The sequence below is a fragment of the Lotus japonicus genome, chromosome 2, assembly GCF_012489685.1.
Source record: "Lotus japonicus ecotype B-129 chromosome 2, LjGifu_v1.2".
Lineage (NCBI taxonomy): Eukaryota > Viridiplantae > Streptophyta > Magnoliopsida > Fabales > Fabaceae > Lotus > Lotus japonicus.
This window is the reverse complement of record NC_080042.1, coordinates 87,784,833-87,811,803: the sequence shown is the minus strand read 5'-3', so window position 1 is coordinate 87,811,803 and position 26,971 is coordinate 87,784,833. Positions and strand designations below refer to the sequence as shown.

Here is a 26,971-nt window from a genome sequence, read left to right as displayed (position 1 = left end):
TAATATAAAAATATTGTGTATGAAAAGTGTTCTTACTTTTGGTGGTTTATAATAGTATATTACTTATTGAGAGTATACTATACACTACACAAAGCACTTATTGTTTCGTTTGGATTTCATTCGGCACTAAAATCACTTTTGCTACAAAGGAGACTCCAAGGAAATGCACATCATTAAGCAAATACGAGTTACAGATTTACAAAATCGAGAGGGGGCAACTCTCTCCTCTCCTTTTACCATCAAAACAAGCAAATAGCTAGAAAAACAGAGAAAAAAATGAAGACAGGTAATTATTAATCAGAAGACATTTTATGAATAAGGAAATCAAATCACCATAGAAATTGAAGCATGTTAATTAGCCAGCTAATCAGAAGGGCACTTCTTAGGCTCTAGGAGAGTGATCAACTTCATGGCTTTCCTTCTTTTTAGAAAAAAGCCACCCCAAAGGCATTAGTGGCTTCTTCTTACCCTTCTTCACTGAGTGATGTCTCCCAAGCATGTCCTCTTTATTTGGAATAACTTCAGCCAGTACATGAGGGCTAGCAAATTTCACATATCTTCTTCTTTGGAACTCAGCTTCATCCTCATCATTTTGTATTTTGATTTCCTCATTGGTTGTTGCATTTGCAATGAACTTGAGGTCTTCAATCTCTGGATCATCCCTTCTTTGCAGCAATTTCATCTCTCTTGCCTTTGTGTCTTCTAGCTCTTTCTTTGTCTGATCAAGTTCCTTTTTCAGGGACTTGATGCACTGGCTCAAGAAACTAGCTTCTTCTCTAGCTCCCTCAAGATTCTTCTTTGTTTCTTCTAGCTCAGCTGCCATTGATCCAGGTTTGGATTGTGCATTCCCAGTTTCACTTGCCTCAGCTTGCATCTTAATCAATTCAGATACATAATCAGAAAAATATTAATCAAGTATATAAACACACTTCAATGTGGAGCTAATATATATGGTTAATACTTAATAGTACACCTAATTTATGAGTTATCATGCATTATATTTTCAATAAAGGGCAAAATTAGTGCTATAAAAATCCCGCTATGTGAGAGGTTTAGGAAGAGATCGAATCCACTTTGTGGATCTAATATATTATAAGCAGTATTATCTTATATTTTTGTTAGAGGTTAATTCAACGATTCGAACTTCTAACTGCAAAGTCATATGGCTGCATATTGCGCCGAGGCAGGCCCTCATGCATTATATTTTCAATAAATTGTGAATTTTAACAAGTACAATGACATTTATGACATGTTTGGAAATCCTTATAGAATTAATTCTAAGACTGAAATCAAGTTTCTGTGAGTTGCTTATGGTGCTTATAATTGATTACCAAGAAATAGAAGTAGAAGCTAATCCAAATATGATTAATACAGGAATATGAAGAGAAATGGAGAACCTCTTTGAGCTTGTTGGCATAAATTTCCCCAACCAAGACTCTTTCTCCGAACAACATAACTGCTTCTTTAACAGAACTGAATGGGGCTCGAGTGTCAATCTGTGCACGCCCCTTGATCACCATTCTACCTTCTTCCCTGTCCATGTGTGTGCTTGTCCTTCAACCAACTTGTTGCCAATTTGACTTTAAAAAGAACTGTGATAAAATGAAAAAGTACTTTACTAATAACAAATGTTACAAGATGATGCTAAGGCACCAATGAAAGCACTATTTAATACAAACTGGTTCCAGGTTCAATAGTAATGGGTATTGTTGGTGGTGGTGTAATAATTGGTTGACTAGAAAAGGAAACTTGGTAGAATCACAAAAACTTTCTTTTCTTCGCGTCCACTTCACTGGTATTTCGTTAATTGAAGTTGACAAGGGTGGGTGGAGTGTCTTGATAATTTAGTTAGTTCAATCTATATGAAATCGAAATCTTGAAAGCACCCCCTTTGCAGAATTGATGGGACTTGTCTCCTTTCAATTAGAGATAGTATTATAGTGAATCATTTATGGGTTCCATTTCAGGCATTAGTGGAGGCCAAGTAAGCTTTCACAAAGAAAATCAAGTTTGGGTTTTTCTTGTGCACAAGGAGGAATTTGTTTTCCTGTCCGGTGCCTCGTCCAAATTGTTAATTAAATAAGGTAGCTACAAGAGTGTGTGATGATGTTTGTTCACTTCGTATCTTAACCAAGAGATTAGAGGTTTAGATATTATTTGTGAAAATATCGCACATTTAGTGGTCAGTTGTTTAGTGCAACACCTACTACTACGAGATATTAGTTATTGTTGTTGACGATAACTATGATAGTATAAAAAAATTAAACAAGGTAGCCAATGCCCTTTGGTTGGTTAGACCTACTAGCAAATTTTAAAGATAAAAATATTCTCATAAAATTAGTTAAGAGATAAATTAATTTAACAATTTTTTAAATACATTTAATAACACTTCGTTATCTCTTCTTCTTGATCTTGTTTAAATTTAATATAATTAAGATGTCTCAAGGAGGTGAAGGAGAGTGACAGTTTTCAATTGTGGTTGTGAAGGGTGGAGAAAACTAGATGACAGTTACAATGGTGGTTGTTGAGGGTGTCAGGTGGCGGTGCGACAACAATGACGAAGGTAGTGAAAGTGAGCAATAGGAATAGTGACATAGGGTACCTAATGGTGACGATGGTGCAATGGAGGAGGGTTCTAGGTGACAATGGTGGTATAGGGAACTAGGTAGCAATGGTGGTGGTGGATACCACATGGTAATGGTGGTGGCAGTGGGGTGTGGAGGGATTTTAGGTGACAATGCCCGTGATAGAGAGTGATGAAAGTAGGGGTAGAGGGTGTAATGCAAATGCAATATAAGGTGTTGAGTGGTAATGAATGATGTAGGATATTGAATGGTGGTGGTAGTGGAAGGTGTGTGCGATGAGGTACAAAGTGGTGGACTGGTGGTGGTAGTGTCAGTATAATGTGTTGTGTGGTGGATGTTTGGTGGCGGTAGTAATAGTAGTGGTAGTGAAAAAAGGGTATACATGAAAATGGTGGATATAAATGTGTTACATAATATTAAAATTAAAAGTATAATCACACTACAATTTTTTCATGGTTTTGAAAAACTATAAGAAATCGTTTTGAAATCGAGTTGAACAAATATTTTCATCTTATTTTTACCAAGTTTTGTTTTCACATATACATTTGTAAATAAAAAATTGAAAACTCACAACCATCTGAACGAGACTTATTTTGTTGTCGAATTATACTAAAACAACTATTTTGGAAAATATGTAAAAAACTAAACCAACTATTTTGGAAAGTATGAAGTATATCAATGTCCATTTTCTTCATATTTAATTTTTTTTTGTATTTTCATAAATATTTATATACTACTACATGAGATACTTAGCAATTATTTAATTTTATTTTTTAATTAATTATTTTGAAAAAATATCAACTTGTGATTAATGATTAAAATAAAAAATAAAAATAAAATTTTTAATATATTAGAAATTTATTTTTTAACAACTAGTTATAAATATAAAAGATTGTTAACTACTAATTATTATTGTTGTTAATGCAAAAGTCAAGTCAAATTTTCTCATTATTATTATTACTATTATTATTATTTAAATTTTTCCTAAGGTTGTGATTAATAAAAAATAAATATTAATACTTAATTTAAAATATGAAAAATTGAATTTGCACAATTAGTAAATAATATGATGAATAACATAAAAGTTATTAATAACTAATTAATACTGTTCCCGTAAAAAAAACTAATTAATATTGTTATTAGTGTGATTCTCACTTTATTTATTATTATAATTATAATTTTTAATTTTTTGCCAAATTGTGATTAATAATTAAAACTTAAATAATTAATGTGATGTATAAAAAAATTAACTAATAAATATTGTTATTAATGTGAGTCAATATCATATTATAATAAAAGACCTTTGTTAATTAAGATGTCAAAGTCAAAATGAGTGAAGAAATATAAAAATAGAAAAAATTATAAATAATAGAATTTAAAAGTATGAATGTAAAAAAAATTATAATTAATAATAATCGGGTATCAGGCTGGTTTGGATGGAAATTTTTTAACTCAAAAATTAGACTAATTACAATGAATTTGGTTCAAATTTAAAACAAAATAAACCAATTAACCAGATAAATTTGAACTAATAATATTAATTTGTTTTTTTATAAGAAAATGTTATATTTAGTAATGTAATAATGTCTGTAAATTAATCACTAATGAAGGTTCGAACTCTGGACCCTTCACACTTCCCCAAAAAAATTTACCCTCCCACAAACCCTAATATCTACGAACTCTTAATTTAGTTTCAATTATTGAGTGATCGGGTCGACCCAAACCGGAAAATACACCAGGAGTATTTACAATTTACAAATAAGTCTACCCAAGGAGTGCACTCACAACACCATTTACCCTCTGGCCTATTTCCACACCGCGTAGTGGAGTCAGGTATACAAGGCGAAGCTGAAGAAACAGGAGGGAAAAGTACTGTTACTCAAAACCCCTCTTTCTTAAAGCCCTAACAAACAAACACCATACTCTAACTCCTAGTTACTCCACTCGCTCCCAGTATTTATGGTGTTGCGCTCGGCGATCGCAACCACCGTCAGTGCTCAATTCCGCCACCGCAGAGGGAGCGGTGCGGTTAGATTTTAGCGTTTTTGTTCAGTAGCGTTTAGATTAGCGTTGATTTATTGAACCCTAGAAATACAATTGAACCATACCAAACGTGAATTGAACTCTGAATTGTTGTTGTTGTTCTTCTTCTAGTCTTCAAGCATTGAAGCTAGGGTTTGAGGTCGCTCTGGTTTCCCTTATACGACTCCATCATGAGTCCTGTTCAGAATTTCGAGCAGCATTCTCGTCATCTCGTCGATCCCGACCTCCGTAAGCCCTCTCTCTCTCCCTCTCTATCGATTGTCTTCAGTTCTGAACTTACTTGCAGTAGGAAAATTGATTTCAATTATGCTTGTGTTGTTTCGATTTGTTTTTCATTTCTCTGTTGCTTAGTGTTTGTTTGTTTGTTTGTTTGTGTTGGGGGTGAAAACAGAGATTCAGGCGAGGCTGCAGATGGTGATGGAGGTTAGGGATAGTCTTGAGATTGCACACACAGCTGAGTACTTGAATTTCTTAAAGTGTTACTTCCGGGCGTTCTCTGCGGTGCTGCTGCAAATCACAAAGCCGCAGTTTGAGGACAATCCCGAGCACAAGCTTCGGAATATCGTGGTTGAGATATTGAATAGGCTTCCGCACAGCGAAGTTCTCCGGCCTTTTGTACAGGACCTCTTGAAGGTTGCTATGCAAGTGCTTACGACGGACAATGAGGAGAATGGGTTGATTTGTATCCGTATAATCTTTGACCTTTTGAGGAACTTTAGGCCTACTCTAGAAAATGAAGTCCAGCCGTTTCTGGACTTTGTCTGCAAGATTTACCAAAACTTTAAACTGACAGTTAGACATTTCTTTGAGAATATGGCAAAGACTGGGGAAGATGTCAAGCCGATGGAGACTTCGCTTTCGGATCAAGTTATAAGCGCTGCCAATCCTACTGGTTCACAGCTTAATCCAAGTACTCGCTCATTCAAGATAGTTACAGAAAGTCCACTGGTGGTGATGTTTCTGTTTCAATTATATAGTCGCCTTGTTCAAGCAAATATTCCTCAATTATTACCATTGATGGTTGCTGCTATATCAGTTCCTGGCCCTGAAAGGGTTCCTCCTCATTTGAAAACTCATTTCATTGAACTCAAGGGTGCACAGGTTAAGGTAAGGGCTTATGGTGAAAATATGAAGAATGGTAGTTATTTTGCTAGATTTTTCATCTGTTGATTTCTTTTATTTTGTATTTCTTTAATCCTTCTTATATCATTATCACCGATCATATGTTTACTAGTCTCAGTTTTTGGTTGTTGCAGACAGTTTCTTTTTTAACTTATCTGTTGAAAAGCTATGCTGAATATATACGGCCACATGAAGAAAGTATATGTAAAAGCATTGTGAATTTGCTTGTAACATGTTCTGACTCGGTATCGATTAGAAAGGTGATACAATTGCTTCTTTTGCCTTTTCTCTATTGAGTTGCTCTTTCTTTGATTTGAAGACAATTTTTTTGGATGCAGGAGTTATTAATATCCCTGAAACATGTCCTTGGAACTGATTTTAGGAGAGGTTTATTTCCTCTGATTGACACACTGCTGGAAGAAAGGTAGTATTTTCCCCATTACTAGTATACTTGAGAAACTTGAAACTGAATTGTTGATTTCATTACTTGAGTAGATGGTACATCACACACACACACACCATATACATAAACCGATAATGGTAAGACTCTGGGATTAAGATAATTATTGAACTTTTAGGGTTTTGGTTGGGACTGGGCGGGCATGCTTTGAGACATTGAGGCCCTTGGCATACAGTCTTCTGGCAGAGATTGTACATCATGTTCGTCAAGATCTGTCCTTATCACAGGTATACTTCTTCTTTTATTAGATCTTATTTAAGATAAGATTTGTCTGTTGCTTAGATCTTATTCTAGCCAGTGTATATTTTCATAACTTCAAAATAAAGGATGAAACAAAAACATGAAAGGAAACATTCTAGGCAGCATATATTTTTAATAATAACAAAAATATGAAACAAAAGCATGAAATCACCACAAGAGGGGTGGTTACTACGGTTCTACAATAGGAAGTGGTGTTCTGTGTTAAATTGATAAATTTTATTTTACATCTTCTCTCAAATTTATGTGTAGTATTTGATCTATTTATTCAGATTTTATTTCTGCTATCTGTTTGAAAATTGTTGGAAAAGTTAAAACATTTGACCGCGGGGGATTTTGGGGGGGGGGGAGATGATAATTGATATTTATATATATTATTGGGATTTGTATTTTGAATTGTTTGACATTATTTTGCTGCAAATGGCTTTAACTGACCTAGTTTTGATTACACACAAGCTTGCTAATTTGAATTCTATATGGTGCAGTTGTCGCGAATTATATACTTATTTTCAAGTAATATGCATGACGCTTCATTATCATTGAGCATCCACACCACTTGTGCTCGCTTGATGTTGAATCTGGTACCTATCTAAATTATCGTTCATTCCATTGGGTTTCCTTATCTTTGATTTTGAGCTTTCACTCCACTTCTATTTTCTCTCTTGTAATCTCTTCCTTCTTAGTAACAGAACTTTTCTTTTCTACTTCTCTCTTCTCCTCTCCAAAGAAAGGGATTTAGGATTTCTTAGCTGATTAAATTCCATAAGTCTTCTTATGCTCTGCTCTTTACTTGGGATCTAGGTGGAACCAATTTTTGAAAAAGGGGTTGATCAACAGTCTACAGATGAAGCAAGGATCTTATTGGTCAGTTGCACTTTTTGTGCTAGATTTTTGGCAACTTGTGGCTTTATTTTTTTCTGGGATTCACACAAATCATGTTTCTTTGTAGGGCCGCATTTTGGATGCTTTTGTTGGGAAGTTCAGCACTTTCAAACGGACAATTCCCCAGGTTATTTCAGATTACCTTAAAATTCCATGTTATGTGTAATAGTTGCCTCATGTCATGATAATTGTAAATTGTGTATCTTTAGTTTCATTAATATGAATTGTTCATAACCTTTCTTAAGATGGCTGTCAGTTTATTTGAGCATAAGCGTTTCACTAAGTTGTTAGCTTTCATTTGGTGCAAAGCACATGATCATATTACAAGGGTTTGCTTAGCAAGTATGGACTGAAGAGTTATTCTTTGAGTGGGATCCTTTATCCTTTATTTTAATGAATTCGTTCTTAATTTAAATATTAATATTTCTAGTCCTGACTGTTTTCGTTCCCTCCTATCCAAAATTTGCATCTTTTGTGGTAGGCTATATGTTGTTGGCAACTAAGTTTCATATATGCGGGTATGGGTACATATATCTGTATTGATACTGGCTACACATTTTTAAAAATTAGGGGAGGGGCTCATATACAGAATTTAAAACATATTCAGAATATTCTAACTTGGTCTCTTCACAGTGCTCCTGTTTGTCTGTTTTACAATTGTTCATCAAACTGATCTTGGAACATTGAGGGCCTATTTGATTTCAATAAGTGTCTTCTCTATTCTACTTTTGATGTCCTGTTTTCATTTGTAAGTTATAATTATCCGGGTAGCCCATTTATGGATGAACAGATCTAGTATAGGCTCTAATACCGATCTTAGGATTTATCTTAGAATTCGGACTAGGCTTAACTCTACCTCAAAAGCTAGCTCAAGGGTGAGAGTTGCTCGACCTTTTATGATGGAATATCTCTATTCTCTAGTCATTGTACGACCCTTACATTATTTTTATTATATAAAAATCTAAACAAAACAATAAAGGAATTAAATCTTAAGATAAGTACAACTTTCATATTGTTTTAACTCAAGTGTGACTAAAAGTTTTGTCCAAAAAAAAGTAAGCATAAATTTAAACTAGGCTCAAGTTCTTAAGAGCATGAAGTCGCCATTTGTTTCATTTGGTTGCAATGCAAACCAGACAACTTAGCAACAAATTGGCTTTTGATTTTATGTTTCTTCTTAACCTGTTATTATGACTTTTTAACAGCTTTTGGAGGAAGGTGAGGAAGGAAAGGGTCGTGCTACCTTGAGATCAAAGCTTGAGCTCCCTGTGCAGGTTGTCTTAAAACTTTTTTTTTCGAATCCTTTTCAGGCTATACTTTCTTCACATTTGAATTTGTGTCAAACTGTCATTATTCGCTTAACTTTGTACTATGCAATTTTTATGGAAAGAAACAAAAAAATATAACTCGCTGGTATAGAAAGGAAAGAAACAAGGAGTCATGAACAATTATTTAGGTTGAATTGTTTTAAGAAAAAAAAATAGAAACTATTTCTTCTTGGTTTGCAATCGTAGTAGAAATTGAGGAAATTTAATTTTTTGAGGAAATCTATTTTATAAAACAAATATGCATTTTATGTTCAACTAAAGAGTAGGACCGGAGGAATGGTTGAGAACATAAGAAAGCAAATTGTGAAACTAGAATGGTACTAAGCAGTAAGCACTTGTTTTTTATATTAAAAACCATTTATGTTATTTTTCTCAATTGAAATTAAGGTCATTTAATTAAAGGCCATTCAATCATTAAGTTGGATATTGTGATCCATTCTCTCATAACATTGCATGAAAATCAATGTTGTTTTGGTTAACTGGTATTCTATAATTAAATTGTTACTGATTGATGTGATCAAGTTTACAACTTTTGTCAACTCATCTGTTGGAAGATTGTGTTTTCCCCATCTTTTTGGAATAATTTTTCTTTATAAATCTGAGCACTTATTTTTCGGCAAATATCCACCTCTTTTATTTTGGGATTTTAGTCCTTCCCTTTTGTTTCATATTTTTACTAAAACTCGGTTTAAATTGACTGCTTTTATCCATTTTATTTTCTTCTGATTTCTTTTGCTTGCTTGCTTTCCTATCTATTTTTTTTTTCAGTTGCAAATATAGTGTCAATTTCTTGTGTGCTAGTGCTTATTTCTCTGTGATCAAACTTATACTAGAAAATTACTGGTTCTGCATGAGACAAAATAGTTTCTGTTCTTAGCTCTATATTTAGAGCCTATCTTAACCCCCTTGCTTTAATTCGCCGACAGAATATTATTCTATAGAAGAAAAAAATATTTAATGCTACTATGCTGTAATAATAACATGTTTCCCAATTACTGAATTAAACTTCTGATATTTTACATTTTAGATTTCAGCAAGTATTTTGAACTGTTTTTTATAGCTACAAAATCTTTTTTTGTATCCCAAACTTTTGTGTCCTAATATTTTTGTTCTTTTACTTAATATGGTTAATATGTTTTGTCCAGAAAAACTTGATTGCACAACTTATACTTTTATTGTTTATGATTTTAATTTAAGCTATCTGAGTTTTACTTGTGACAACTCTGCACTTTTTCTTTGCAGGCAGTTTTGAATTTGCAGGTCCCTGTAGAACATTCAAAGGAAGTTAATGACTGCAAGCATCTGATTAAGACATTAGTGATGGGTAATTTATTTCCTTAAACATTCTGAGTTCCCTATCGTATTTTGAGTGTCAAGCTGTGAATTAGTTTTAATCCCTTTTTAAAAAAACTATGACTGATATGGGATACACATGCCTATTTTATTAAATTGATAAAAAATTTATGCCATTTTTTAATATAATTTTCAGGAATGAAAACCATCATATGGAGCATCACTCATGCACATTCCCCTAGATCGCAGGTAATAAATAATTTGTATAATAATTTTCTGTGGATTTGCCACCTCCTGCACTCCCATATTATGTTTCTCGTGTATGAAATTTGCTCTACCCATGAAACATTACAGGTGCTTGTCTCGTCTTCATCTAATTTATCACCACCTCAAGCATTGAGAGGCATGAGAGAAGATGAGGTAATATGGATTGGCTTAACTCTAACATTGGTGTTTCTAAGCTTAACAGTTTAAGTTGACTTAAGAGTCTTGTGTAGGTCTGCAAAGCCTCTGGTGTTCTAAAAAGTGGGGTTCATTGCTTAGCACTGTTTAAGGAGAAGGATGAGGAGAGGGAAATGCTTCATCTCTTCTCACAGATTTTAGCCATCATGGAACCTCGAGATCTTATGGATATGTTCTCTCTGTGTATGCCCGAGCTTTTTGAGTGCATGATCTCCAACACTCAACTTGTCCATATATTTTCTACTCTTCTTGCAGCCCCAAAAGTGTACCGGCCATTTGCTGATGTGCTTGTTAATTTTCTTGTAAGCAGCAAGCTTGATGTCTTGAAGCAACCAGACTCACCCGCTTCAAAACTCGTTTTGCATCTCTTTCGCTTTATATTTGGTGCTGTTTCTAAAGCACCTTCAGATTTTGAAAGGATTTTGCAGCCTCACGTGCCTGTTATCATGGAATTTTGCATGAAAAATGCTACTGAAGTTGAAACACCTCTTGGTTACATGCAGTTGCTTCGAACAATGTTCAGGGCACTTTCAGGGTGCAAATTTGAACTTTTGCTACGGGACTTGATCCCCATGTTACAGCCATGCCTCAATATGCTGTTGGCTATGCTGGAAGGGCCAACTGGGGAAGATATGAGAGATCTTTTATTAGAGCTCTGCATGACCTTACCTGCTCGTTTGAGCTCTCTGTTACCATACCTTTCTCGTCTTATGAAGCCTTTGGTATTATGTCTCAAGGGAAATGACGAGCTAGTGAGCCTTGGTTTACGAACACTTGAATTTTGGGTAGATAGCTTAAATCCGGACTTCCTTGAGCCTAGTATGGCCAATGTCATGTCTGCAGTGATCCTGGCCTTGTGGTCTCACTTAAGACCAGCTCCCTATCCTTGGGGTGCAAAAGCATTGCAGCTTCTTGGCAAATTAGGTGGACGAAACAGACGATTCCTGAAAGAGCCTCTGGCACTCGAGTGTAAAGAGAACCCGGAGCATGGGCTTCGCCTGATTTTGACATTTGAGCCTGCTACCCCATTCTTGGTACCACTTGATCGATGCATAAATCTTGCTGTAGAAGCTGTAATGAACAAAAACTGTGGCATGGATGCTTTCTATCGAAAGCAGGCTCTCAAATTCCTTTGTGTGTGCTTGTCATCTCAGCTCAATTTGCCTGGAGCTGTTGCTGATGAGGGAAGTACATCTAAGCAGCTGTCTACATTGTTGGTTTCTGCAGTTGATCAATCATCACGCAGGTCTGAGTCAACAGATGTAAAGGTTAGTTTGTTACTTTGGTAATACTTTTCAATTACTATAAAACATTGTACTATCACTTTCTGATTAATGTGTGGAAAGTGGAAACGAATAATTGACCGTTCACTATATTTAATGGATCACTTCTCCATGAACAGTCATTAGACATTCATGCTGAGATTTTACATATATATATCTGTGGATACTTTCTTCTTCAGCTTGTCCTTTCCTGTCATCTCTGATATTTTACTTCAAAGACTTGCATTTATTCTACGGGCTTGGATTATGGGATTTTTATTGTTGGTCCATTTGTATATAAAAACTTTGCCTATCAAAAAAAAAATATAACAATGGTGATTTTTATTGTTGGTCCATTTATTCAGGCTGACTTAGGTGTAAAGACAAAGACTCAACTTATGGCTGAGAAATCTGTTTTCAAGATTCTTTTAACGACTGTTATTGCTGCCAATGGTGAGCCAGATCTCACAGATCCCACAGATGATTTTGTCGTCAATATATGTCGCCATTTTGCAATGATATTTCATATTGATTCTTCATCTAGCAATGCATCATCAGCTGTACTTGGGGGTTCATCACTCTCAAATAATATTCATGTTGGTTCTAGGCCAAAAATGAGCACTTGTTCAAATCTGAAGGAGCTGGACCCTCTGATATTTCTGGATGCTTTAGTTGATGTGCTAGCAGATGATAATAGACTCCATGCGAAAGCTGCTCTCGGATCTTTAAATGTGTTTGCAGAAACACTTGTATTCCTAGCTCGTTCAAAACATACTGATTTCATAATGTCCAGAGGGCCAGGTACACCTATGATCGTCTCTAGTCCATCTATGAATCCTGTATATTCTCCCCCCCCTAGTATTCGTGTTCCTGTATTTGAACAACTCTTGCCCCGTCTTCTTCATTGTTGCTATGGACTTACATGGCAAGCACAAATGGGTGGTGTCATGGGACTCGGTGCTTTGGTGGGAAAGGTCACTGTCGAGACTCTGTGCCTTTTCCAAGTAAGAATTGTGCGTGGTCTAATATATGTCCTTAAAAAGCTTCCCATATATGCTAGTAAGGAGCAGGAAGAGACAAGTCAAGTGCTCACTCAAGTTCTTCGAGTAGTAAATAATGCTGATGAAGCAAATAGTGAGGCACGGAGGCAAAGCTTTCAAGGAGTAGTTGATTTTCTTGCTCAAGAGTTGTTCAATCAGAATGCATCGATCATTGTGAGAAAGAATGTACAATCATGCTTGGCACTTTTAGCTAGCAGGACAGGTAGTGAGGTGTCTGAATTACTAGAATCGTTGTATCAGCCTTTTCTCCAGCCTCTTATAATGCGGCCTCTCAAGTTAAAGACTGTAGATCAACAGGTATCCTTAATTCCTTATTTCCTGATGACTTTATAGATTTGATCTTTCTTTGAGCTTTTATTCATTTACTGGTTTACTTGATTATATCTTGTGTAGGTTGGAACAGTTACAGCATTGAATTTTTGTCTAGCCTTGAGGCCACCTCTTCTCAAGTTGACTCCAGAGTTAGTTAACTTCTTGCAAGATGCATTGCAAATAGCGGAGTCTGATGAGAATGCATGGGTTGCTAAGTTTATCAACCCAAAAGTTGTTACATCATTGACTAAACTTCGAACAGCTTGCATTGAGCTGCTCTGCACAACAATGGCATGGGCTGATTTTAAGACTCCAAATCATTCTGAATTGCGTGCAAAGATTATTTCAATGTTTTTTAAGTCCTTAACCTGTCGGATTCCGGAAATTGTTGCTGTGGCAAAGGAAGGCCTACGACAGGTATACTTAGCTTTTACAATGTATATTTTTGGCTTCTTAATTGGCTTGATTGCAATGCACGTACATATATATCCATAATGATGTTGTTGTAAATAAGGAATTAATATAAGAATTATTATTAGAAGATTATATTCAGTATTAGGAGATTTATTCTCTTATTAGGAGATTGTGTACATAATTAGTTATTTCCTTATTTAGGATTAGTCTTCTTCTATATAATGTAATTACCCTTTGTATTCTGATTAAGAAGTAATAATACAATTTCTCCTACTTTCAAGTTGGTATCAGAGCTCCCGATCTTGGGAGTTCTGCTTCTGCGAAAAAAACCCTAGCCGTCTTATTACGGCCCTTTTATCTGGTAACGTTTCCTGTTTTGCCACTGTTGGCTTATACCGTTTGGAGGCCTGTGCTCTTCATCACCGGCCTGCCATCCTCTGTTCGTTACTCCGATTGCACAGAGAGGGTTCCCCGTGCCTTTTGGTCTTGTTCTGAGGGTCGTTTCCTCACTTTGTTGGTGTTTTTTCTTGAGAAGCCTTTGGTTCTTCCATTCAAGGAGAGTGCAATCTTCTCTGTTTCTGTTATTTTTCCTCTTGTTTCCCTTCTACAGTAACATCTCTCAGTATGTCTGGAGACGAGATTCCCATACCTAAGGAGAAACTCACTTCTGGAGTGAAAGTCTCTCTTCCACCTTTGACCCACAAAGATCTCCCGGTATTACAAGGTTCCTTTCGCTTGGATGGGCGCAACTACCTCCAATGGTCTGAGCTCATCCGTCACACTCTCATAAGTCGCAAGAAAATCAGTTATATTGAAGAAAAAGCCCCTGCTGAAACTGATCCACAATATGACACATGGCGTGAAGAGAATTCTCTTATTATGACCTGGTTTTGGTACTCCATGATTCCGGAAATTAGCCGGAATTATATGTTTTTCCCTACTGCTAAGGAGATTTGGAATAATCTGGCACAGGCATATTCTAAGAAACAAGATCTCTCAGCTTGTTATGAATTGGAAAATAAAGTTTTCAATTCTAAGCAAGGAACTCTCTCCGTGACAGATTACTATGGGACCTTGAATGGTCTATGGATTGAATTAGATCAGTATCAAAATCTGAAGATGAAGTGTGATGCTGACTCCACAACATTGAATAAATTTATTGAAAAAGCGCGAATCTTTAAGTTTCTCTCTGGGCTTAACTCTGAATTTGATCCGATTCGGGTCCAAGTTTTGGGTAAAGAGCAACTCCCTTCTCTCTCAGAGGTGTTCTTTATAGTTCGTGGTGAAGAAACTAGGAGGACAGTGATGGTGGAAGACAAATCAGTTGATGGTTCAGCCTTAGCCTCTGGAAAGGGTCCCATAAAAGGATCCACCTCTTCCGGACACCCTAACCGTGATGATCGCCCCAACCGTGATGATCGCTTCAACCGTGATGATCTCTTCAACCGTGATGATCGTTGCACTTACTGTAAGAGGTCTGGTCACACCAAAGAGTACTGTTTCAAACTTTATGGAAGGGAAAACGTCCTTAGACGTATGAGGGGGTCCAAAGGTGCTCCGCAGAGGCGCGCAAATCACACAACTTCTGACATGGAAAATGATGATGAAGTCCCACCTGTACCACCAGCAGAAGATGTCCCTAGCCTTAGCAAAGCAGAATTGGAGCGTCTGAGAGCTTTTATGGACTCATTGAGTAAGCCCTCTAGTTCTTGTTCTCTCACAATGACTGGTAAGAGTTCTACCTTCTTATCTCTTAATGCTTTGAGTACTGAAAATGACTGGATTATTGACTCTGGTGCTACAGATCATATGACACCTCACCCCTCACATTTATCTTCTTATTCCACTTACCCTGAAAAACACTATATCACTGTTGCTAATGGATCCCAAAACCAGATTACGGGATGTGGTAATATTCACCTTAGTCCATCTCTTCCCTTAAAGCATGTGCTTCATGTCCCAAAGCTTTCTAACAATCTTTTGTCCATCCATAAACTCACTCGAGACTTGAACTGTGCTGTAACCTTTTTCCACTCACATGGTGTTTTTCAGGATCTTGCCACGGGACAGATAATTGGGATTGCTAAGGAACAGGACGGGTTATACTGTCTACGGCACGAGGAAAGCAAGTGTCATCAGACGAGTTCAGAGTCCTGGAATACTTCTCAAATATGGTTGCGGCACAAGCGTCTTGGGCATCCTCCTTTTAGTATTCTTAGGACCATGTTTCCCCATTTATTTTCAAAAGTGTCAGTCGAATCTTTTCATTGTGATGTTTGTCAGTTTTCTAAGCATCATCGTTCAACTTTTCTTCCTAGTAATAATAAATGTGCTCAACTTTTTGATCTTGTTCACTCTGATGTGTGGGGACCTTCGTCCATTTCTAATGTTTCTGGTGCAAAATGGTTTGTTACTTTTATTGATGATTGTACTCGGATTACATGGGTTTTTCTTATGAAAGATAAGTCTGAGGTGTTTCAATTATTTGTTAACTTTTTCCACATGATTAGAACACAGTTTGGGAAACCTATTAAGAGGTTAAGGTCAGACAATGGGAAAGAGTATGTTAACAAGAATTTTTCTGAATTTCTTACAAAAAATGGTGTGGTTCATGAGTTGACTTGTGTTGACACCCCACAACAAAATGGGGTTGCTGAAAGGAAAAATCGTCATCTTCTTGAAATCACTCGAGCTTTACTCTTTCAAATGAATGTTCCTAAGTTTTATTGGGGGGAAGCTGTCTTGACTGCTGCTTATTTAATTAATAGGTTACCTTCTAGGGTTTTATCTAGTGTTAGTCCTGTGCAGGTTATGACTAGCTTCTTTCCGTCTGTGCCCATTAAGTCAGGTCTTCAAAGTCGTGTATTTGGTTGTTCCGCCTTTGTCCATGTTCACGGTCATCATCGGGGTAAGTTAGATCCTCGGGCTATTAAGTGCATCTTTATAGGATATGCCTCAGATAAAAAGGGCTACAAGTGTTATCATCCTCCTAGTCGTCGTGTCTATATATCCATGGATGTTACTTTTCAAGAATCAGAGTCTTTTTATCCCAATCCTCAGCTTCAGGGGGGGAATACTCAGGAAGTTGAGTCTCCAGAATTGTCTGTTATTCCTCTTCTACAGGATCCCTTGATGCCTTCCTCTATTCCTATCACTGAGGACAATGATGATGATGACAATGGTCCTGAACTAGTACCAAATCAGAATGATGACAATGGTCCTGAACTAGTACCAGATGAGAATGATGACAATGGTTCTGAAGTAGTACCAGATCAGAATAATGTTGACAGGTTCAGGATAAAGTACCAGCGGAAAGTAAAACCCGTCCTGATCCAACAACAAGTCCAATCGTCTGATCCTGAGGTAAGTGTTGCGAACCCTGAGCCTAGTAATTCCTATGAGCATAACCTTGATGACTTACCTATTGCCTTACGAAAAGGAAAACGTTCTTGTGCCAAGTACCCTATATCCCAGTTTGTGTCTACTCAAAATCTTTCTGTGCAGCATCAGAGTTTTATTTCAGCTATTGACTCTATTAGAGTCCCTACATCAGTACAAGAAGCATTAAAAGATAAGAACTGGATTCAAGCCATGAATGAAGAGATGCATGCACTGGACAAAAATGGAACTTGGGAGATTGTTGAGAAGCCAAATGACAAGAGGACAGTAGGTTGCAGGTGGATTTATACCGTGAAGTACCGATCTGATGGCACACTTGACAGGTATAAGGCGAGGCTAGTTGCAAAGGGATACACCCAGACCTATGGAATTGATTATGAAGAGACATTTGCTCCGGTAGCAAAAATGAACACTGTAAGGATCATTCTTTCCTTAGCAGCTCATTTTGATTGGGAGTTGCAACAGTTTGATGTTAAAAATGCTTTCTTGCATGGAGATTTGGAGGAAGAGGTGTATATGGAGATTCCACTGGGGTATGACCCTACTTCAGGAAGAAATAAGGTGTGCAAACTGAAGAAGGCCCTATATGGGCTCAAACAGTCACCCCGAGCTTGGTTTGGGAGATTCACTAATGCTATGGTGTCTCTGGGTTATAAACAAAGCCAAGGTGATCATACCCTCTTTATCAAACATACTCAAAATGGTAAACTCACTCTTCTGTTAGTCTATGTAGACGATATGATCATTGCAGGTAATGATGAACTTGAGAAGCAGAATCTGAGGAAACAGTTGGCAGCCCAATTTGAAATGAAGGATCTTGGAAAACTGAAATATTTCCTAGGTATGGAGGTGGCATACTCGAAGCAAGGGATTTTCATATCTCAAAGAAAGTATGTCCTTGATCTTCTCAAAGAGACTGGTAAATTGGGTTGTAAGCCCATTGGAGTGCCTATAGAGCAAAACCACAAGATTGGAAGTAGTGAGGAGGACCTTAGGGTTGATAAGGCTCAATATCAGAGACTTGTGGGGAAGCTCATTTATCTATCTCACACTAGGCCTGACATAGCTTATCCTGTTAGTGTTGTCAGTCAATTCATGCATGACCCACAGGAGAGACACTTACAGGCTGTGGATAGAATCTTGCAGTATCTGAAGGCAAGTCCAGGGAGAGGTCTGCTGTTCAAGAAGAGTGAGCAGTTGTCTATGGAGGTTTATACTGATGCAGATTATGCAGGGTCAATTGTTGACAGGAGATCCACTACAGGATATTGTATGTTCTTGGGTGGAAATTTAGTTACATGGAGGAGCAAGAAGCAGAATGTAGTTGCCAGATCAAGCGCAGAGGCAGAGTTTAGAGCCATGGCTCAAGGAGTTTGTGAACTGTTGTGGATGAAGATCATACTGGATGATTTGAAAATAAAGTATGAAGCTCCCATGAGACTCTTCTGTGATAATAAATCTGCCATTAGTATTGCTCATAATCCAGTCCAACACGACAGAACAAAGTACATAGAGATAGACCGGCACTTCATCAAAGAGAAATTGGATAGTGGTCTAATATCTACACAGTATGTCCCCTCAGGACTTCAGTTGGCTGATGTGCTCACCAAAGGACTTCCCTTGGAGCGGTTTCGAGAGCTTACTTGCAAGCTGGGAATGATAGATATTCATTCACCAGCTTGAGGGGGGGTGTTGTAAATAAGGAATTAATATAAGAATTATTATTAGAAGATTATATTCAGTATTAGGAGATTTATTCTCTTATTAGGAGATTGTGTACATAATTAGTTATTTCCTTATTTAGGATTAGTCTTCTTCTATATAATGTAATTACCCTTTGTATTCTGATTAAGAAGTAATAATACAATTTCTCCTACTTTCAAGTGATGTATATTTAGTAATGTGGCTGTCAATATCTGACATTTTTATATTTAAATGCTTTACGCCTATTATTTCTGGGGTCATGTGTTTCTGATTATGTGGTCCATTCCATCACAGTACTTTCTTACTTATATTGTTCTTGTGGTATTGTAAAGAAAATCTTATTGTTGCAATATCTTATATGTGTATGTGTTTTTTAGTTTGTAAATGGATGTTCTTAGGGTATATTTGGATACCCATTGTGGCCAGTGCTAACCGTCATTAGCACTCACTCTGAGACTAAAAGTGAACGGTACTCTTCTTATGGATTGGGATGAATGTGCTTTCAAGTTAACTCAATTGGCATCCAAACACACCCTTAGTCATAAAAATTGAACATGGTTTTACGTTGGTTGTCGATTTCCTAACACATGATAGAATCCCAGAGCAATCATGACATGATTGAGAAAAAGTGAAAATGAATGTAGTGTTTTGGTTAGAAAAGTTATTCTATTCTCATTCTGAAATCTGAATTCACTTTTATGAATAAATATACAATTGAGCTTCATTTATAAGCTTTGTAACTTACTCCTAATAGCCAAGTGCAGAGATTAACAACTTCATAAACTAATTGAGACTAACAGCTAGAGCAACAGATCATTAATGCTAACAGGAAGCTATGATAAATAATATACAGTATCTCTTCAGCACAACACTTTTCTTTTTCCAAGCTTGGGTTACAAGAATGCTTTTTGGTGGACTTGGATATAAATTTTAACATCATTTACTACTTTGGCACCGTGTAACCTAGGTTATTAATCAAAGGATGCCAAAGGAACTTCTGCAAAGTAGCCTTAGGCCTATATTGGTCAATTTGGCGCACACAAAAAATCTCAGCATGCCTCTTCTGCTAGGTCTAGCTCGCCTGCTTGAACTGCTATCCAATTGGTTTAATGTTACCTTGGGTGGAAAACTCTTAGAGCATCTAAAGAGGTGGCTGGAGCCTGAAAAATTGGCACAGAGTCAGAAGTCATGGAAGGCTGGTGAAGAACCAAAGATTGCTGCAGGTTGTACATCTACAGTTTAACCTATTTTATGCAACTGTTTCTAATTCAACTCCTTAACTCATTCTTGCACTGATGGGCTTTTTCTCTATTGTCACAGCTATAATTGAGCTTTTTCACTTGCTTCCTTCTGCTGCTTCAAAGTTCCTTGATGAACTTGTGACATTGACTATTGATTTGGAAGGAGCTCTTCCCCCTGGACAAGTATACAGTGAAATCAACAGTCCATATCGCCTTCCATTAACAAAGTTTTTAAATCGATATGCACCTCTTGCTGTTGATTATTTTCTTGCTCGATTAAGTGAACCAAAATATTTCAGGCGGTAAGTTTAAGAATACTTAACTTTAATTATTTATCTAATAAGATTGGGTGCTGATTTTGTTTCTTTGTTTTGTGCTGTTTGCTGTAAATACAGTTTTATGTATATAATCCGTTCAGAGGCCGGTCAGCCGTTAAGAGATGAACTTGCAAAATCACCACAAAAGATACTTGCGAGTGCATTCTCTGAATTTCTGCCTAAATCCGATGTGGCAATGGCTCCTGCATCCATTGGTGAAGAAAGTCTTGTTGCTCCTTCAACTGATGCTTCTAATGTGTCCGCTCCTGCTCCCAATGCGAATTCCGATGCTTACTTTCAGGGACTAGCACTTATAAAAACATTGGTCAAATTGCTCCCTTGTTGGTTACGAAGTAATCGAACTGTGTTTGATACATTAGTGCTTGTTTGGAAGTCTCCTGCAAGAATATCCCGGCTGCAAAATGAACAGGAGCTGATCCTCGTGCAAGTAAGTATAAGCAAGCTTAAAGTTATTACTGTATCATCATCGTTGATTTTTGATTGAGGAAAGGCTTTATCTTGATTTCTTGTGTCTGTTTTTCAGTGACTGCAACTACAACTCAACACACTTCCTATGTATCTTTAGACATTGAATGTGCATTTTGTATCTATTGTGATCCCAAATGAACTAGAAATATGACCAAACTAGAGCTTATAAAGGGTTTGAGTAATCCTCACCTCAGGTGCTAGCTCTTAGGGTTGAGTTAAGCAAGCCCAAATTCAAGATAGTATTAGAGCTTAACATAGATAAGGTATTCGGCCATCTCATTTATCCAAAAATCAACCTGGCCCCACAGGTTAGCAACTGAAATCAACCTGGTCCTGCTGTATTTTTTATGCAATAAAATAATCAGTGCAGCAATCTCCACGCATTAGATGTCCGATCTTAGGAGTGACAAACACTGAGATCCCACTCCGAGCAGATATATTATATATAGTCAAAGTAGAGCTTGTAAAGGCTTGGACAATCCTTACCTTGTGAGTTGTCTTTTGGCAGAGTTAGAGCTAACACAAATTCAAGAATTTCCTTGTAGTTGTTACTGATATCATTTTCTCCAGTATTTGTTGTGTGTTTCTGCTATAAGTTGATGTTACTTTATTTTTGGTATTTTGAAATATTTACCTCCATGCCCCAAATGCCTGTTTTAGTTTAATTTTGTGTTGGTTTTTCTTGATTTTCTTATCCCATAATGTTTTAGTATATAGTGTTATCAAATATCTGCCACGGCGCCGCCATGGCAGTTTCTCATGGCGGTTTTTTGGCTTTCCGCCATGGCAGATATCCCGCCATATGGCCGCCATATTCTGCCATTATTTGTCATATATGGCGGGATTTTGGCTTTCCGCCATGACCCGCCATCCGCATTTAACAACACTGAGTATATTTCTACATTTAAATGTTTTCAACTGTACATTTATTAAATTGGTCATGTCTATCAAGAAGATTGACATGATGGCCGGTTTACTTGTTTTCACGGTTATTATGGAATTGCAGGTAAAAGAAAGTAAATGGCTTGTCAAATGCTTCCTGAATTACTTGAGACATGACAAAGATGAAGTAAATGTTCTCTTTGATATACTTACCATATTCTTGTTTCATAGTCGAATTGACTACACATTCCTGAAGGAGTTTTACATCATTGAGGTACTTCATCAGTGGTTTAGAAGTTTCTGTAAAGATCTCAATTCACATGTATATTTGATTAACATACGAACTGTCTTGTTGCCTTTTAGGTTGCAGAAGGTTATTTACCGAGCTTGAAAAAGAACCTCCTATTACATTTTCTGAACCTTTTCCAATCAAAACAACTTGGTCACGACCATTTGGTGATAGTAATGCAAATGCTCATTCTTCCAATGCTTGCACATGCCTTTCAAAATGACCAAAGTTGGGAGGTTGTTGATTCTGCTATTATAAAAACAATAGTTGATAAACTTCTTGATCCTCCAGACGAGGTATATGCTGATATTATCTGTGTTATTTTTATTAGGACCTCCTTTTAAATCTTCATGATCCAGAGTCTGATTCAATTTTTGTATATATCTCTCAATACATCATGTGTCTCTTTTGTAGGTTTCGGCTGAGTATGATGAGCCTCTAAGAATAGAACTATTGCAGCTTGCCACTTTGCTTCTTAAATATCTCCAGACTGATCTCGTCCATCATAGGAAGGAACTGATAAAGTTTGGATGGAATCATCTTAAGCGTGAAGATACTGCTAGCAAACAATGGGCATTTGTGAATGTTTGCCATTTCTTGGAGGCATATCAAGCCCCTGAAAAAATTATACTTCAGGTATGGAAACATGGACTTCTGTTGAAATGTTCTTTTCTATAATGATTTCTTGTAAACATGAGGATTACCATAGGCCATAGCTAGTTATTATCTGGATGATTGAGGGGAATATCTTTTGTTGGAAAGACTCTATTCACTTAGCTTTACTTACTCTTCCTATAATTGAACGGACTTCTGGAATGATTCCTCTAGATTGAACGGACTTCTGGACTGAGCTCATAAGAAGAGTTTTTTGACTTAATCTGAATCCTGAATGTGCTTTGAAAGCCTTTATCATGTGTATATAACTCTTCATTGTTAAAAAATGCACATATATATTATTGGATATTGGACCAGCACCTCAACACTGATTTGTAACTGCAGGTTTTTGTAGCTCTTCTTAGGACTTGCCAACCAGAAAATAAAATGTTGGTCAAGCAGGCTCTTGACATTCTAATGCCTGCACTGCCACGACGTTTGCCCCTTGGCGATTCTCGGATGCCCATATGGATAAGATACACTAAGAAAATCCTTGTTGAAGAAGGTCATTCAATTCCAAATCTTATTCACATATTTCAACTTATTGTCCGTCATTCAGATCTCTTCTACAGCTGTAGAGCACAGTTTGTTCCTCAGATGGTGAATTCTCTTAGTCGCCTTGGATTGCCTTATAATACTACAGCAGAGAACAGACGTCTTGCCATTGAACTTGCTGGGTTAGTGGTTAACTGGGAGAGGCAAAGGCAAAATGAGATGAAAGTTGAGATGAAAGTTGTTACTGATTCTGATGCTCCCAGCCAAATCAATGATGTCTTTAATCCTAGTTCAGCAGAGTCTAAGCGATCTGTTGATGGGTCCACTTTTCCCGAAGACACAACTAAGCGAGTAAAAGCAGAACCTGGTCTGCAATCCTTATGTGTCATGTCACCTGGTGGTCCATCATCAATCCCTAATATTGAAACCCCAGGATCTGCCAGTCAACCAGATGAAGAATTTAAACCAAATGCCGCTATGGAGGAAATGATTATCAATTTTCTTATCAGAGTGAGGCTTACTTCTTACCTACCTTTTTACTCTTCGCATATGTTGGTGCTGCCAGGTTAATTCATAGTAACATGACACCAGATCTTTGATGTTGGTACTCTTCGCATATGTTGAGCTTCAAAAAAAACTAACGGCTTGTTTGATTTTTGTTTTAGTTTTCTGTATTTAAAAACCGTTTTCAGAAACAATTTTTGAAGTCTTTTTTTCGAAAGAAAAAGAAGGAAAAAACTGTTTGAATGAGGTGTTTAAGTACGTTAAAAGAACTGCAATTTGAAAACAAAAAACAAACAGAAAACGTCTAAGAGCTGCTTTGAGATTTTAGTTTTAAAAATTGAAAATAAGAACTGTTTTTGAAAACATGGTATGACAAACAAGTTTTAAAAATTTTCTGTTTATTAAAACTACATTTTTCAAAAACTGCAAACAAACAGTAGACATCATTTTACAAATTAATCATTTTGTCTCAAAAAGAAAGAGCTATTCTATTTAAGGCTTTTGCCTCCTACTTAATTATCATCATTGAAACAAATAGCCTCTAGCTCTTGTTCATCAAGTGACAAATTAGCCACATCCAAACTTATCTCCCACTATATTCCACATGTTAATTTAAAATATTAAAGATCTTTTATTGTTTGACCAAAAAATTAATATCAGTGCCCTCCCAACTTTCCACCAAACAAGAGGTGTCTGCTTTAAGTGTCTGAGCTGCCAAAGATTTTTTTCATTTTTTTGACATGTGTCATACAGGTGTGTCCTGTCAGTGCCCAACACCGGGACACTTCATATAACACAGGTGTCCGGGTTTCTTAGCTCTAGATACAATATTTAATGCTATGGCTGCAGAAATTACTATTGCTTTCCGCCGAAGTTGGCAAACTTAGTTTAAATTGTGTGATGTTTACAAATGCATTCTTTTATTGTAATCTGATTACATTGTTTAAATAGCTTATGTCCATCATCAATGGACTAATGGTTGAGGACAACCTGTTATTTTCTGTCTTAGTATTATAATCCTGCCCTTTTAGGTCTAGAGACAATTGAGTATGTCTATGCTTAGAAGTGACTTGTGTGGATCATTAAAAGATCCTCAGTCCATATTCAACAGTCCCTTCTAAAACATTCTGCTTCTAAGGATGATATTGATGCTTAACTCTGATTTCTGGAATCAGGTTGCTTTAGTTATAGAGCCTAAGGACAAAGAAGCAAGTGCAATGTACAAACAAGCTTTGGAGCTACTTTCACAAGCATTAGAAGTCTGGCCCAATGCGAATGTAAAATTTAATTATTTGGAGAAGCTGCTGAGCAGTATACAACCATCTCAAGCAAAAGATCCTTCCACTGCTCTGGCACAGGGTTTGGATGTCATGAACAAAGTCTTAGAGAAACAGCCTCACTTGTTCATAAGAAACAACATTAACCAAATTTCTCAAGTAGGCCTAACACTGTTTTGTTTATTTTTCTGATCTTCTAAGTGATTCAATTTCATAGTGATGCTATTGTTTTTCTCTCCAGATTCTTGAACCTTGTTTCAAGCATAAACTTTTAGATGCTGGGAAGTCTTTTTGCTCACTGTTGAAGATGATTTTTGTTGCTTTTCCTCAAGAAGCTACTACAACACCTCCTGACGTTAAGCAGTTGTACCAGAAGCTTGATGATTTAATTCAAAAGCATGTTACAACTGTCACAGTTCCTCAAACTTCTAGTGATGATAATAATGCTAGTTCAATTAGTTTCCTGTTGCTTGTCATAAAAACCTTAACAGAGGTTCAAAGGAATTTCATTGATCCTTCAATTTTGGTTCGGATTCTTCAGCGGCTGCAACGTGATATGGGTTCATCAGTAGGTTCTCATATAAAACAAGTATGTGGTTTTTAGCTCCCTTTTTACTTTTTTTTTTAATTTAGTTGTGATTAATGTGAAGTCCTTCACCAAAAAAAAATGTTAATGTAACAATTAAACTAGAGAATATAAAGAATTTTAGAATTAGTAGTTTAGAGGTATAATATGTGACAGATCAGGCTGCACACACATGTGTTGTATACGGTAAAGAGAAATGATATCCTAAATTAGAGCTAATTAGTGATAATCACCTTAGAGGCTTAGACAATAACTGCTAATAGTAATATTACTTAATTAGTGCCTGCTGAGATAGGTTCATATGTTACCTTCAACTGTTGACGACTAGTCGACTATAGATTGTAAGCCAGCGCTGACAGCAATTGAAGCCCTTGAAAAATCAGGATACTAAGGATCGGCTAGATTGCTTGTTGGGGAATGAATTACATTATTATAACAGAGTTTCAAACTTTGTAGAACTCAACAGTGGAATAGTGATGGACTGATGGGACATGTCACGCTGGATGATACTGCTCCAGTTCCATCTTGAAACTCAAGTATTTTGTATAGTTGATTGCTTCGAAAGTATAATATTAATAGACTAGGTTTCCCAGTCAACTACAAAGTATAAACAATTTAATCTTCTCCTAATCTATCATAATATAACAACCTATCTTATCCTATATATATCATAACAGAATCACAACAGTAATATACTATCACAGGCCATATCTGAATATCTCTCAACACTATTCATCATGTCATTCCTTTTTTTTTTGTATTTAGGGTGCATGCCAATTTCTGTTTTCATCTTCTATATGCTGCTGAGTGTTTGATTATAAACTTCTATGGTTTGCTTCTGTAAAACCTGGCCTTTGGCCCCGCTTTTTCTTGTGTAAGTGAGGAGAGGTGATCTGTAGACATTGGTTCAATACAAAGAAGACTTGACTCTGTTAACTATAGCATGCTTGTTCTTTTTGGCAATGCAGGCAATTCCATGCCTATTTGCTGCCGCTGCTATAAATGTTTGTCTGACTATGATATACTATATATGTCAAATTAACAATATTGAGGCTATTCCAGTGTTGTTTGACATATCTTGCCTTATTATGTTACTTTTTCTGGTTTTAAATTTTAACTATTACTGTTGTGTTGCTGTAAAAAAAAAACTATTACTGTTGTGTTTGATTTTCTGTTCCTATCTTGTTTTTATCTTTTGTCTCACATTTTCAGGGTCAGAGAACAGATCCAGATTCAGCTGTCACATCTTCTCGTCAAGGTGCTGATGTTGGAGCTGTTATTTCAAATCTGAAATCCATCTTAAAACTTATCTCTGAGAGAGTGATGCTTGTTCCTGAGTGCAAGCGGTCTGTATCTCAAGTATTGAATGCCTTGCTCTCTGAGAAAGGTATTGATGCAAGTGTCCTTCTTTGCATACTTGATGTGATTAAAGGGTGGATTGAAGATGATTTCTGTAAACAAGGAAATTCAGCCACATCAAGTGCCTTTCTCACTCCCAAGGAGATAGTTACCTTTCTTCAGAAGCTTTCACAAGTTGATAAACAAAACTTCACACCGGTTTCTCTCGAAGAATGGGACCGGAAATATCTCGAGCTTCTTTATGGGACTTGTGCAGATTCAAATAAGTAAGTAATGCATCTTGAGTCCATCTT

General features: G+C 36.6%; 2 protein-coding genes across 4 annotated transcripts in view; one reads left to right on the top strand and one right to left on the bottom strand.

Annotated features, from left to right (window-relative positions):
• Nucleotides 1–151: 151 nt before the first annotated feature.
• LOC130735817 (WEB family protein At3g51220-like) lies at nt 152–1,788 on the bottom strand. The gene is made up of 2 exons (XM_057587709.1): nt 1,398–1,788; nt 152–874 (listed from the first exon to the last, which is right to left on the bottom strand). The coding sequence occupies exons 1-2, from the start codon at nt 1,539–1,541 to the stop codon at nt 383–385; spliced, it is 636 nt and encodes a 211-aa protein (XP_057443692.1). The 5' UTR covers nt 1,542–1,788; the 3' UTR covers nt 152–382.
• Nucleotides 1,789–4,379: 2,591 nt separating this feature from the next.
• The window catches only part of LOC130740630 (uncharacterized), a 29,506-nt gene continuing 6,914 nt past the window's right edge, over nt 4,380–26,971 (top strand). The window contains exons 1-25 of one of the 3 annotated variants that reach the window (XM_057593292.1): nt 4,380–4,608; nt 4,740–4,856; nt 5,020–5,735; nt 5,885–6,010; nt 6,089–6,174; nt 6,329–6,437; nt 6,954–7,049; nt 7,270–7,332; nt 7,418–7,477; nt 8,556–8,624; nt 9,921–10,002; nt 10,168–10,391; nt 10,469–11,701; nt 12,061–13,053; nt 13,150–13,485; nt 19,553–19,808; nt 19,906–20,128; nt 20,222–20,591; nt 21,639–21,788; nt 21,878–22,099; nt 22,218–22,439; nt 22,803–23,462; nt 24,632–24,892; nt 24,975–25,322; nt 26,532–26,944. In XM_057593292.1, coding sequence (XP_057449275.1) covers nt 4,799–4,856; nt 5,020–5,735; nt 5,885–6,010; nt 6,089–6,174; nt 6,329–6,437; nt 6,954–7,049; nt 7,270–7,332; nt 7,418–7,477; nt 8,556–8,624; nt 9,921–10,002; nt 10,168–10,391; nt 10,469–11,701; nt 12,061–13,053; nt 13,150–13,485; nt 19,553–19,808; nt 19,906–20,128; nt 20,222–20,591; nt 21,639–21,788; nt 21,878–22,099; nt 22,218–22,439; nt 22,803–23,462; nt 24,632–24,892; nt 24,975–25,322; nt 26,532–26,944 — 7,376 coding nt within the window. In that variant the 5' untranslated portion in view covers nt 4,380–4,608; nt 4,740–4,798. Of the gene's footprint in view, nt 4,857–5,019; nt 5,736–5,884; nt 6,011–6,088; nt 6,175–6,328; nt 6,438–6,953; nt 7,050–7,269; nt 7,333–7,417; nt 7,478–8,555; nt 8,625–9,920; nt 10,003–10,167; nt 10,392–10,468; nt 11,702–12,060; nt 13,054–13,149; nt 13,486–19,552; nt 19,809–19,905; nt 20,129–20,221; nt 20,592–21,638; nt 21,789–21,877; nt 22,100–22,217; nt 22,440–22,802; nt 23,463–24,631; nt 24,893–24,974; nt 25,323–26,531; nt 26,945–26,971 lie in introns of all 3 variants that reach the window. The other 2 variants (XM_057593294.1, XM_057593295.1) reach the window with 2 other exon arrangements.

Coding starts and splice junctions, on each gene's coding strand:
- LOC130735817 (XM_057587709.1), bottom strand. CDS start 1,541: ATGGACAGGGAAGAAGGTAGAATGGTGATCAAGGGGCGTGCACAGATT. Junction 875..1,397: donor ATGCCAACAAGCTCAAAGAG/GTTCTCCATTTC, acceptor GAATTGATTAAG/ATGCAAGCTGAGGCAAGTGA.